Source organism: Cryptomeria japonica, chromosome 6 (assembly GCF_030272615.1).
Source record: "Cryptomeria japonica chromosome 6, Sugi_1.0, whole genome shotgun sequence".
Classification (NCBI taxonomy): Eukaryota; Viridiplantae; Streptophyta; class Pinopsida; order Cupressales; family Cupressaceae; genus Cryptomeria; species Cryptomeria japonica.
The window spans coordinates 482692226-482706682 of NC_081410.1; the positions used below are offsets into that span (position 1 = coordinate 482692226).

Here is a 14457-nt window from a genome sequence, read left to right on the forward strand (position 1 = left end):
TCCAGCTCAACCTTAAATATTGCATCATATTTCTTAGTCTCCCATCTTAGTGTAAAAATCTAAGGCTTGCATCCATTAGGTTAGCTTGCATATTGGCCTTAAACAATAAGTTGGAAACCTAGAAAAAAAAATCTTGGATCATACCTTAGTTATTGTTAGGTTATCTTAACCTTATTATCTTCTTTTTCTCATTTTCACCAACAAGTCAAGCCCATAGCTCATAATTCTAGTGAAAGACAAGACTTTATCAAATCCATCCTCATCATTTTGATCTTTGAGGTCTAGATTTTCCTTTTGGTCACTTGGGTTTGCATTCAAATATTTTCAAAATAAAAAAATTCCAAAAACAAAGAGTTGCATTGTAATTTCATCCTTAAACTCCCAAAAGTCCCAAAAGCATAGTGTAGTTGCATTATCATCCTTTAGTTGCATTTTCATCCAAAAGTCCCAAAAATATAGCATCTTAGCATAGTATCAACTTTCTTATCATGTTTTGCATCCATTAGCATAACACTATGAAAATCTATGTTTTATATGTTCAATACATGATCACAAACCAACAGAAAGCAAATGGACCCTGCATTGATCCTAATTGCAATCCTACCAACACTGAATTTTGGGTCATCTTGGATTTTGCACCAAACATCTCGAAGGGAGCCATGTTGCCACCCTGGAGTGATGAATTTTTTTTGCCAAATGGGTAGTGCACAAAGATGCAGGACCAAAAAGGGGTCTTAAGATGCCACTTTTTTTTTGAAATCAACAAAGTCTGAACTTTGACAAGAAAATGAAGATAGTTACACTCAAAATATGAGGATGCAACAAGAACAAGAGTTGTAGTGCTTTGAGTCTACTTTCTAAACTACTAGTTTTTTTTTTTAGATGGTGGAGATTAAGGGTTTCAAAAAGGGGGAGCACATAAAGTGGTGGTGTTTTTTTAGAAAAACAAAAAACAAAAAAACATAGCACCTGGTGTGCTCCCCCTAAAATGTCAACTTTTTTTTGAATTTTTTAAATCACTCCGATGAGAAATTAGCTAACACCATGTAGTTTATGCCAGATTTTTTGGCTAATTTTTTAATGAATATGTAATTTTTTATTAATTTTCGAAGTGGACACATCCTAGAAAACAAAAATTTGAGCATGCTTCCCCTAAAAATTTGTGAAAACTAATCAAAAACCAATTTATTTATTTTTAAATTGTGTAGAATGGCATCTAGTTTCTAAATTAGTAATTTTTTTCAAATTTCGATAAACGATTAAAAATATATGGCCAAAATATGACATGTTGGTTTTTGACAAAAAACTGACACACTAACAAAAGAAATTATGGATGAAGACCTTAACATTATCAAAATTTGAAAAGAATTATATGGCTAGATAGCTAAGAGAGAGCTTGACAATTATATGGTGTTTTTTTATTGCATTGAAACACGTGCAAACCTGACGGAAAGCACGAACAAAAAAGAAAATTTTCAATATTTGTTGGAAAACACGCCTCAGGCCTGGGAAGGGCATCCAAGCCTAAGGTTTGGATTTGCCATGGGGTTGGATGCCCATGGCAAATCCAAACCTTTGGCTGGGTGTTTTCCAAGGCAACACATTTTGCGCACGCCAAATTTGGTGCTTGCCAAATGAAAAAAAATTAAAATCCATTTGGCATGCGCCATATTTGGCGCACGCCAAATGTATTTCATAGTAATTTTTCATCCTAGAAAGCACAAAGTGTTCTCTCTTGGAATATATACATAAAATATAACATTTAAGTATAAGTCACATTTCTTTCTTATACTTAAATGTTATATTTTATGTATTGTCTTTTTTCTTTCTTATACTTTAAGTTATATTTTATGTATATATTGTCAGGATGTTTGAGAGTGGTTCCAGATCTCTAGGAGTCATAAGGTAGATTTTAGTTTTTGAGTATTCATATAAATTTCAGACTTATTCAAATTTCAGTAATCAGCATGCTCGTATCAACATTATCTCTCTGCTCTCTTCCATGCATTCCTCGTCTCTCTTCCTTAACCCCTACCTCTTTCTCTCTTAGGTCTCTCCCTCTCTTTCCCAACTCCCTTACCCTCTCTCTCTCTTTCATCTATCCCTCTCTTTCCCTCTTTCACTTAGGCTCTCTCTTTCTCTCCCTCTCTGAAGTACCTCTATCTCTCACTCTCTCCCCCTCTCTTAGGTCTCTCTCTCCCATTCTCTCCCTCTCCCTCCTCTTTTTCTCTTCCTCTCTCAAGTCTTTCTTTCCCTCTTTCACTTAGGCTCTCTCTTTCTCTCCCACTCTGAAGTACCTCTATCTCTCACTCTCTCCCCCTCTCTTAGGTGTCTCTCTCTCCCATTCTCTCCCTCTCCCTCCTCTCTTTCCCTTCCTCTCTCAAGTCTTTCTTTCCCTTTATCTCTCTTTCTCTCTCTCCCTCTCGCTCCCTTTCTCTGTCTCTCAAGTCTCTCTCCTTCTCTCTATCAAATCTCTCGCTCTAAACCTTTATCTATCTATCTATCTCCTCCTCTCTCATTCTTTCTCTCTTTCCCTCTAACTCTTTTTCCCTCTCTCCGTCTCTAACTCTCTTTCCCTCTCTTTCTCTCTCAAGTCTCTCTCCCTCTGCCTCTATCTCACTCTCCTCTCTCAAGTGTATCTCTCTCACATTCTCTCCTTCTCTCCCTCCCCCTCCCTTTCTCTTTTTCACTTAAGTCTCTCTCTCTCTCTCTCTCTCTCTCTCTCTCTCTCTCTCTCTCTCTCTCTCTCTCCCCCCCCATTCTTTATCTCTTGAGTCTCTCCCTCTCAACCTCTATCTCTCTATCTCACTCTCCTCTCTCAGGTGTATCTCTCTCCCATTCTCTCCCTCTCTTCCTCTCTTCACCTCTCTCTTGTACTATCCTTCCATCCCTTCCTCCCTCTCACTCAGGCTCTCTTTATCTCTCTCTCTCTCATTCTCTCTCTCACCATCCCTCCCTCCACCTCTTAGGTATCTCTCTTTCACACAATCTCTCATCTTCTCTCTCTCTCTCTCTCTCTCTCTCTCTCTCTCTCTCTCTCTCTCTCTCTCCATTCTCCCCATTCTCCCCATTCTCTCTCTCTCCACCTCTTAGGCGTCTCTCTCACAATCCCTCCATCCACCTCTCAGGTCTCTCTCTCTCTCTCTCTCTCTCTCTCTCTCCATTCTTCTTTGTCACACCCTAGCGCCGCTTTCTCTTGCCAAGTCGCCTGATCGTTCCAAGCCACACACACACTCACACACCTTCTCCTTCCCTCCCCTCCTCCCTCTCTATCTCTCCATTCTTCCTGAGAGAGAGGTTTATGGAAAGAGAGGAAGAGACTAGAGATAGAGATAGAGAGAGCCCAAGTGAGAGAGAGAGGGAGGGAGGAAGGGAAGGGTTGAGAGAGAAGTTTATGGAAAGAGAGGAAGAGACTAGAGATAGAGATAGAGAGAGCCCATGTGTGAGAGATAGAGGGAGGCAAGGGTTGAGAGAGAGAGAGAGAGAGAGAGAGAGAGAGAGAGAGAGAGAGAGAGAGAGAGAGAGAGAGAGAGAGAGAGAGGTAGGACTATCTCTCTCTCAAGTCTCTCCCTCTCTTTTTCTCAACCCCTACCTTCCCCTCTCTCTCACTTAGGGCTCTCTCTCTGGGCTCTCTTCCTAGTATATCCCTCTCTTTCCATCAACCTCTCTCTCTCTCTCTCTCTTGGGGTCTCTTTGGTCTCTCCTCTTTTCAATGGTCATGTATGAATTATAAAATGATATGCTAAGCCCTTACATAGGATTGAGATTGTTAGCATGAATTAGAAGTGGATTCATGGCTCTACTCCATGCTAGGGAAATGCCTACAGGATTACAATATCCAAATATGTTCTTCATGAAATTTTCATGGTTAGGAGGTAGCTAAATTTTCCCCCATTGGTCTTCTTCATGCATCAGTATCATGGATTATCCTTCATCATGATGATCTCGATTGATGCTAAATATATTATTTTTGTGTATTTAATTGTAATTATTATTTCATCTTAGTTTAGATCAATGCATCACACGTGATACTATATCAACTATTTAAAAGACTACTTGGTGTGGGATGCGACCAACAAGTTGATCTTTGGGTTTAGAAGGTTGATTCCTTTTCTATTTGAAGCATAAAGTAATGCAAGAAAAATAGAAAAAGATTGTAGAAAAAAAAAATAGTACAGAGGCTCGCACAAAACATGTACATCAAGTTGATCTTTGGGTTTAGAAGGTTGACTCCTTTTCAATCCTAAGCATAAAGTAAATGCAAGAAAAATAGAAAAGACTGTAGAAATAAAAATATAGCATAGAGGCTTGCACAAAACATGTGCATCCTTAGAACTAGAGTTGAGATTAGCGTACCATGGTATATTATACCAATATAGTAGCATACACACATAAAAGACAATAAAAGAATGAAGACGTGACTTAGAATGAATTGGACAATAGCTTCATTCTTATATTAAGTCCATTAGCTTCTTAACCATTACATTAATAGATCTCATTAACTATAGAAAATTGTTAATGTGTGTAACTTCGTGAGACATCATTTCATACAATGTCTGTGAGATTCGTATTGTTGATTGTTCGTGATGATTTTGTTGTTTGATATCCATCACCGCATATGTATATGTTGCTTGCATCTCTTCGTGGAAGTATTGTGTGTTGGTTGTCATTACATCTAACCTGGATTTCATGGAAGTATTGTGTGTTGGTTGTCATTACCATCAGATCTGGATACCATCTGTTGTCCTCTTCTCTTGATGTCGGTCATGTAACTATCGTCTTTCCCTTGAGCATGGTCTTTCATCTTCACTCTGTGGAGAGTTATAATTCTTTGATTCATTTTATATATCTCTATGTTCCGACTGTTATCGAGTTCAAGCATTCTATCTATGTTATGTTTTTGGTGATTAAGTTTGAAGGAGGTATTTAGTAGTGACTAAGTTCGAAGGAGGTATTTTTCAGTAGCTTCCGTGTGTTGCTCGATCCTTTCTATATAACCTTTGTATGAATGATCGATGTGCAAGATATATATATGTTGTAAAGGAGGATATATGTGGTATGTAGTGTAGAAGTCATTTTTGACTTATTCAGTTGATTGTTAAATTGATAACAATCATATCTTACTAAGTGTATTAGCTTTGTATCAGACTTGTTTTTATAATGAATATATTTTTAGTGTGGTTGGGTTTTTCACCCTTAGGTGGAGGGTTTTCCCAGGATAAGTTTTGTGTTTATGTGTTCTTGTAAGAATTTTGATTCTGATTTCTGAGTTTTTTAATCTTTCTGGTTCTAAATTTAACATGGTATCAGAGCGGGTATAAAGAAAAGATCCATAACCAGATTGCTTAGTTTTGAAATTTTCTTTATTTAAAGCTCTAGTCTATTTATTTCAATTTTTCCATCATGGTGAATGGACTTAAAGTTGAAGACAGATTGGATGGTGTAGCCAATTTCACTTCATGGAAATTCAGAGGGTTCTTATTTATTTCTGCTCTCTCCAATAATATTCCTACTGACAGTGATACATGGCTTATTGATAGTGGAGCCTCCCGCCATATTACTGGTTATCGTGAACACCTCTCCAACTTAAAGGAAAAAGATTCTCATCTTCAAGTTATCATTGGTGATGATGCATGTTATTATGTGAAGGGTGCTGGTTCTACTTCCTTTCAGTTGGATTCTGGTATTCCTCTTCTTCTGAGCGATGTTCTCGTTCTCTTTGTTAAGAGGAATCTGATTTCTATTTCAGCATTAGAAGACAAGGGTTATCATGTTGCTTTTGTTGATGGAAAAGTTCTTGCATGGAAGAACAACACCAACATTCAGTCAGCTCATGAGATTGGTGTTCGTCATGACAGTCTTTACAAGCTTTCAGCTCGTCCTATTCAAGCATTAGCTCATGATTCTACAAGCTCAAGTGAGTTGTGGCATAAAAGATTTGGTCACCTAAATTTCAGAACTTTGTCTTCAATGGAGAAGGTAGTTGTTGGTCTTCCAAAGCTGAATCAAAACCATGAAGGTGTCTGCAAGGAATGTGCTCTAGGTAAGAATGTTAAAAGTACTTTTCATAGTAGTGAAAATAGAGCAAAGGATATTCTAGAGTTAATTCACTCTGATTTGTGTGGCCATATGTCAGTTGCTTCCCTTAGTGGTTTTTGGTATTATGTTACCTTCATTGATGACTTTTCTCGTAAGTGTTGGATTTATTTTCTTGTCTAAAGAATCTAATGAAGTGTTGTCTAGATTTAAAGAATTTAAAGCACTTGTTTTATCTAACAAGAAGATAAAGGTTCTAAGATTTGATAATGGGAGAGAATATGTTTTTGGTTTATTTCACAACTTTTGTGTTGAAGCTAAGATTAAGAGGGAATTTTGTGTCCCTTATAATCCTCAACAAAATGGTGTAGCTGAAAGAAAGAAAAGAACAATTGTTGAGGCAGCGAAGGCTATGATCCATGATCAAAGTCTTCATTCAAACATTCTTATGGGCAGAAGCTTGCAGGACAACAATATACATTCAAAATCGTAGTCCTCATCAAATCCTAGACAACATGACTCCAGAACAAGCTTTTTCAAGTATCAAACCAGACATTAGTCACCTCGGGATTTTTGGATGTCCTGTCTATATTCATGTTCCAAAAGAGAAAAGAACTAAGTTAGAACCTTCAGGAAAGAAAGGCATCTTTGTTGGTTATAGTGAATCTTCAAAAGCATATAGAGTCTACATTCAAGGTCAAAAGCAAATTGAAATCAACAGGGATGTGTCTTTTGATAAAGATGTAGCTTGCAAGAAATCCAAAGAGTTTAACATGGAATCTAATAGAGAAGACTTTGAGCCTCCTCAAGACATAGATATGGCTGATCCGGAGTCACCTTCACAGATTCAAAGGGAGAATACAGTTTTAGAAGACATTTTTGTTGTGCTTGTCATGTTGAGAGATTCCATGACTTGAATATCAGTGAATGATATCTCCCTTGTTAAGAGGAGTGTCAATGTGTGTAACTTTGTGAGACATCATTTCATACAATGTCTGTGAGATTCGTATTGCTATATATATGAGTTATAATTCTTCGATTCATTTTATATATCTCTATGTTTCCGTTCGATCTGGATTCCATCCGTTGTCCTCTTCTCTTGATGTCGGTCATGTAACTATCATCTTTCCCTTTCTTCACTTCGTGGAGAGTTATAATTCTTCGATTCATTTTATATATCTCTATGTTTCGACTGTGATTGGGCATTCTATCTATGTTATGTTTTTGGTGATTAAGTTCGAAGGAGGTATTTAGTAGTGACTAAGTTTGAAGGAGGTATTCTTCAGTACCTTTCGTGTATTGCTCAATCCTTTCTATATAATTTGTGTATGAATGATCGATGTGCAAGATATATATATGTTGTAAAGGAGGATATATGTGGTATGCATTGTAGAGATCATTTTTGACTTATTCGATTGATTGTTAAATTGATAACAATCATATCTTACTAAGTGTATCAACTTGTATCAGACTTGTTTTCATAATAAAAATATTTTTAGTGTGCCTTTGTGTTCTTGTAAGAATTCTTGATTCTGATTTATGAGTTTTTTATCTTTCTGGTTCTAAATTTAACAAAAACTACATTTAAATTAAAAATGGGCATGCATGCTAGTATATATAGAAAGAAATCCCACTCATAATGGGACATCTCCCCCTAAAATGAATTTCACTTGGTGGAGGATGTGGTGATGTTTCTATAATTTTTGAACCATATATTCTCTTATTGGTGGTTGAGGTCTATTATGTAGGCCACAAGTAAAATTTCCATTAAGTTTGTCACATAGTATATCTCCTTAGAACACACTAGGTAGGTGGACTTCCATCACTATATGTCATGCATGATAGAAGTCATTTTACTTGAATTTAGGATTGGTTATTGTAAATGATTTCATTTTTGACAAACCCTAGCAAGAGGTCAAGAAGTCTAAGGGATAGTTCCAATTCATGGGGAAAGCATTTTAAAGACAATGCAACTCTAGATTGTCATTAGGAAGATTTGTGCAAGAATAGGTGTGCATCTTATGGACCATTGGATCATCTTTTGATGGCATATTGTAGTCACAATATCAACAACATTTTGCAAGTAAAGGATGTCAAGTGATGCACTCTACATATCCTTATTTTTAGCAAATTATATCAACGATTTAGAAAATCAAATGTGGTGACACTTTTCAATATTTTCCAAGGGTTTCAATGGTTACCTTCACTTAGTTTACTAACAAAGCTTCAATTACTTTTAAGTTAGTTTACTAACAAAGCTTTCATTACTTTTGTCACTCCTAGGATTTCATTTGAAGAGTTTGATTTAGAAGTACAATTCTAGGGTTTCAAACCATATTTCAACAAGCATTATAATAAGTTTCAAATGAAGTTTTCCAAACTTAAGGTCTAAAACATATCATCATGCTAATTTTCATCTCCAATTTCCAATATCTTCAAAAGCCTACATTCTTGTCATCAAAATTTAATTGATGAAGTTAAAATTGATGGTGAGGTTCCAATGTTCTTCAAATGATTTGACTATTTCCAAAGCAATAAGTTGCTTTAAAAGCAAAAGGGTGTTCATGCATCAAATCATTAATTTTTGCAACGACTATTTCCAATGATTCCATTCCAATCAATGGATCAGAGGCCCATTTTTTTCTGAAGTCCCAAAAACAAGGTATTTTAAAATAGTTTATCTTGGGCCCTTATAAGCACTTTGAGCACAAGACATTTTTCATAATAGTTGGCACCATGTTTATGCTCATAAACTTGTCGTTCAAGCCAATTAATTGTGTTTGTGATTTCACCGATTAAAATAAAACTAATAATAGCATAGTGCTTTATTCACCTAAACAGCATAGCTTTGCATATAATTAGTTGTTCAATTTCTCAAATCACTTGTCTTGTGTTGAAATTCATTTTCCTTTCAAAAACTTGTTTGGATTGACTTTAGCCAAGAAAAAGATGGTGTTGTTTTTACATTTAGATTAATTGTTTCTAGAATGTATTGTTTTTCCAGTCTATGAATTGTTAAGAAAGCTTCTGGGTAATAACTGTGTATGTTTTCCTTACAACGTTTCCGATCACACTAAAATCTAAATGATTAGAGAAGTAGATCTGAACCCAAAAGAGTGCAGAGGCTATCTCGAGAGTTCAATTTGTCATATGAGTATCCAGGTCTTCATTTCCATCTTATCTTCTGGCTGTAGAGAGCTTAAACTTCAAAACCTTCTTAAGCACCCTGCCATGTATACCAAAGGGTCAATGATCAATCTCAATTCAGCCACATTCCTTCAAGAAGTTAACATATGGAAGAGATTCTCATCATTTCATTTTTTTAGATTGGCTCCTTAAGTGTCCTGCACAGCTACAACTCTGTGAAATGTTATCAGACAAATCTTACAACTGAAAAAAAAAATTAAGATTTTTCTTATAGGCAAGTTTAAGATAAGTTCCAGGTTATGGTGGTATAGTGAGCTGGTGGTGCATTTGCACATCATGGAACTCCACCATGCCTTTTCCCCTTTCTATTGCAATATAAATAATGTTTGATTGCATTTCTTCGTCTTGAAAAGAAATTTTCTCCTGCACTCTTATGTGTAGAGTTGCAAATTTCAAAATTTGGAAACAAGGATTGATAAAGCCAAGCATCATGCATTTCCCATCTGTTGAGCACTTGATGAAATCTTGTCACCTAGAAGCTAAATTATCATTTACTTCTTTCTAAGAGACAAACCTTGCAAATGACTCAAACTGTGCATTTCCTCTTTAAGATTAAAACATTTTTGCTACAACTTTAGCACCAAACATACCCACTTTACGGTTGGGTCTTCATTGATACGCAAAGGCAAGGTTTCGTTCCCTTGCCACCTCCTCCTCAAGGACAAACATTCTCTTGACCGTTAACAGAGGATTCAAACGTTTTAGTTTCATCCTGTTTGGTAAACTGGACTCCATACAGGCTTCAACACAAATAATAAAGAACTATCTAGTTATTAAAGTTGAACACAAGTTCAAAACATCAAATAGTGCTACCAAGGACTAATCGTTATATCCAGATAGACGTTTCTTCAGATAATAACCATATTAATATTTATTTTGCCTCAGTATCTCCAATGGTTAGTTGCATGAAACAGGGCTTCAAGAACAACGTCTGAAATTTATACAACAGGAAAAAGTTTGGAAAAAAGAAAGAGGAGATATCTTAGGAGAAAGTGATAACTGTAAATTCCAAATGCATGTTCCAAAAGAAAAACACAAGAGGCATAACTTACAAACTTATGAAAATAGTCGTATTTCTCACTCTTGGTCCTTGGTAGACAGACCTCAACCTTCCAACCATCGGGAAGCCTGTTTTCCCACTCTCTTCTCTGTAAAACGTCAGAAGCTACATGCTTTTCTATATGACACCATCCCTGGCATGTCCCACTCATTCCTTCTTTTAGCCATCCTTTTATTCTTCAAAATTGCTCATAAAGTTTCTGTATGTAAAACACTCCTGCTGTTAGCCTGCCCCTGTCTCACATCTGCTGTGTATTTTATAATGGACTTCCATCATTTGAAGGCATCATTTGCTTGTCAATTTACCTGCTACACTTCCATCACAAGGTGCTTCCTTTCCATCATTCAAAGCTGCGTCAGAAAATAAATTCGTTCTACTTTTCAAGTTTCCTTACACTCATATTGACTTCTACAACCTGCTTTTACTAAAATATAATAGTCGTTACCATCTTCTTTTGATGTACTGGAAGAAGATTGATTTGGACTCCTTTCCTTGAGTTGGAAGAGAGTGCATTTCCATTAGAAATATGTTTCTTTGGCCTTCCATACTCTCTTTGGTTTGTCAATATTCTCCACAACAGGTAGTTTATCTCCTCGCAAATAAAAAATCTCCTTGTGATGCCTCATACAAAAGGTCTAAACTTCACTTTGCTTCTCACAAACTATTGCTTTGTTCATTGGTTAGGTATTTCCATAGTCATATCTGATATTTTGTAAGGATCCTTAACTGTTTGAAACAATTTTATTTCTATGAACACAATGCTCTCTGTCGAGCATCTATCATTCCTAAAGAAATTACTTTCTCACTTTGGATGAACAGACTCCAAATGCACAATGGTTTTCCTTCAAACCTGAAAAGCTTCAGAATTTCAAACTTGCTGATGTGCCAGATACCTTTTGCCATTTCAGAACTTCTTCTAGGTACTTCAGAGGTGCTCTTGGTTTCCGGTATATCCTAACTTGTACAATCTCCAAATTTATATAGACCTTCATATAACCCTTCTGGTTTTTCCAACAGATACTTTGTGGGCATGTTAATGGTTTCTGGTTCACTTGAACTTGCATCATCTAAAACTTTAATTATTTAATTTAATATACTTGTAATCCTTCTAATTTTCACACGAGTTCCCTCCCTTCTTTTCTGAATCTGTCTCTAGTACTTAAGTTGTACTGCTGGTTTCTGGTACGTTTTATCTCACATTAACTACAATGTCATTTTGATCTTCTTGTGATCCTTGTACACTCTTAACTTTCCCAATTCCCAAATCTCTCCCTGCAGTTCCAACGACCCCATTAATACAATAGGAGTGTTCTTCACATTTATTATATGAATTTGCATTAAGGACTTCATGACTCTGATCATCTCGCTTGTGTTCATCAATGTGTGCAAGCTTTGGAACATCAGTTTTCTCTGACACAATTGAAGAAAGTGAATCTCTTCCATTAATCAGATTAGCATCTTCCTTGTCCATGATGTGAAGAAGTTTATTAGCTAAATCTAATATGTCTCTTCCTGACTTCTTGTTACTGCCAGATTTTCCCCTGGCTGAATACTTCATAATTGATCTCATGGAGATTCCTTGACAAGCTTCACTTGCATCAGACTCCAGGTCAAGCTTTTTCCGCTTCCTAGGCACTCTATGCCCATAATAAGTTTGTCTTCTGCTTCCTGCACTTTCATTAAATATGGTTTTATCTATCTTGGGCCTAATCATACTACTCAGTTGTGGCTCGGCAATGTCTCCAGATAATCTTGCTATCATAATGAGTTCATCCTGACAGAAGCCCCTCAAATCTATCAAAGGAATTTGAATTTTTTCATTCTTACGTAGCTCGTCTGCAGAGGCTGCCATGTTTCAAAGTAAGCACTATCTAGTTCCAGGCTTCAAGAACTTATGCGTGTGAAATGGATTAGAGTTACCACATCTGCAAATCAATGCCAAAAGAAACCCATCACTCAATATCATTATCACCAGGAAAATCCAATATAGGTGTGAGATGTCGTTCCAATCCCCATACCCACATCATCAGGTGGCTATATTTATGTATAATATTAAATATACTATATAGGATGTCCTTATTCATTTGCTCATGTACACTGATTTAAAATTGCTTCCCTGTACCTGTACCAGTATCTGTACTACCTTATCTCCAGATGATAACACTCGATATGTATTATGCCTCTGACAGTAATTAGAATTTAATCATATTCTGATGCAACCATTCGGGATTAAAAATAATGTAAGCAGAGAAAAAAAATTAAAAATAGAAGCATTAGAAACATCATATACAAATTCATTTTATAGCATGCGACACTATGAAAACATTAAACCTAGAGTTCATTTCTACAAATACAGTCTCTGCTAGATTCCCATTAAACCCATTCGATTTCCTCCATACAGACTGTTATTAAGTTTTATGACCATTTGTCATTAAATTCCACTTATTAATTACATTCTACTCCGATTATAAAAATTCATATACAAATAATCATTGATGGGAATAGTATAGCTTGGGGCTATTTTATCCACTAATTAAAGAATATTACTGACTAATCATATATACTTCCAGTGACTCTTTAACTTTCATCTAAGACAGATTTGAAGATGAACTGAAAATGACTTCTAGAAAAGTATTGTGTGCCTACGACCTTGAGTTTAGGCAATACTCAACACAACATCATGTAAAAAAGGAAAGGCAGTTTTTTAGGTCACAGCCTCACATGGGATCTTATGAGACTCCACCTGGAACTTTTCAAATTACCATATATGGGCTGTTCAAATTTCCTACTCCATAGGCTCTAATACTCCGGAGCAAACCAGCCTTGCCAATCCATCCATTCCGTGACTAGAAAAGAAAGGCTTCAAGCCCTAGGTGGATCTTGGCTCAAAGAACCTATAAACATCACTGGGATACATTTGGTAATATACTATTTTCCCTTACGATAACAGAAGTTTATAGCATAATATTCTTGAGGTTTGCTCTTCTGCCACATCCTTAAGATCTGTAAATATGGATTGTCCTTAGTGATAAACTAGATTTATCTATAACCCTATTGTGGTGGGGGATTTTGAATCTAGTCCACATTCTTATTAGGGTCACCCATCACCATTACACCACGATCTCAGGATACAATTTCTATCAGTACTATTATTATCATTACGATCCAACAACCCAATTCTATCCAAACCTACACACTTGTCACCCAAACAGACTCAATCCACATTGCCCCACAATCACGAACGCTTAATACAACAGCACCCTCTTTTTTTTTCAAAAGCTTCAGAGACATCAAAATACAATCACAAAAACCCACAAAATATGAACATCTCTCCGACACATTGCATGCTAAAAGCCCCCTATTTAAGTTAAATGCAGCACAACCGAGCAAATGAAAAAGAGAAAAGAAAAACGCCATTGCTATAAAATCCCAACCAGTAAATACTGTAAATGGGTTTGATTTCCATACCTGATTAGAACTGTTTTTGCCATATATGTTGTGGGCAGTAGTTCAAAAACCCATACGAAACGGTGCCAGGCGGATCCATGCAAAATACTCTCTGCATGCTGTTTCTTTTGGTTTCATCATTTTTCGCAGTGTGCCAGAGCAGCACAAGGGAAACTGAAGCTTTTTCCTGCCTTAAAAGGAAATTTGTCAGTGTGCCTTAGATATCCTGACTGATTGGTTCAAAAAAAGAAAAAGGTTGTCAGAAAAATCGGTATGGGTACGGGACTCTGGAAGAATTTTTAGTGGGTTGTATGAGATATAATACTTTTGCTACCTATTTATAACAGTCTTTTAACTTTTTGGGTTGGCGATAAAAGGTCATGTCTATCCAGGAAACACAATAGATAATTTTCTGTTATTTATTAATTAAATTAAAAATTATAATAATTGTATTGTATTTTTTAATCTAATTAATAATTGATAAATGATAAAAATAAAATAAAAAAATCCTGTCTAATCAAGATCATTAGAGCACTTGAGCACCTTAACTTCTCGCTTCTCAAAATCTTACGTGGAAATTTCAAATCACTCCCAACTTATAACTAAGCTTTCAACGCCACATCATCAAGTATGGTGCCACATCAGCATGTTTTTTGCCAAGGTGTCCAAAACAGCCCAAAAAAAAAGTGAGACCAATAGGAATGCAA

At 36.2% G+C, this 14457-nt stretch overlaps 1 protein-coding gene across 3 annotated transcripts; it reads right to left on the reverse strand.

The window, feature by feature from the left end:
• Positions 1–8830: 8830 nt before the first annotated feature.
• On the reverse strand, positions 8831–14117 carry LOC131052846 (uncharacterized). Of its 3 annotated transcripts, XR_009107518.2 has the most exons (3): positions 13772–14077; positions 10296–12228; positions 8885–9262 (listed from the first exon to the last, which is right to left on the reverse strand). XR_009107518.2 is itself a non-coding variant. In XM_057987481.2 (2 exons), the coding sequence occupies exon 2, from the start codon at positions 12153–12155 to the stop codon at positions 11493–11495; it is 663 nt and encodes a 220-aa protein (XP_057843464.2). In that variant the 5' UTR covers positions 12156–12228; positions 13772–14077; the 3' UTR covers positions 10226–11492. The 3 variants fall into 3 exon arrangements, 1 of the variants encoding a protein (XP_057843464.2); XR_009358241.1 differs by lacking the exon at positions 10296–12228 and having other exon boundaries at positions 8831–9262; positions 13772–14117; XM_057987481.2 differs by lacking the exon at positions 8885–9262 and having other exon boundaries at positions 10226–12228.
• Positions 14118–14457: the final 340 nt, after the last annotated feature.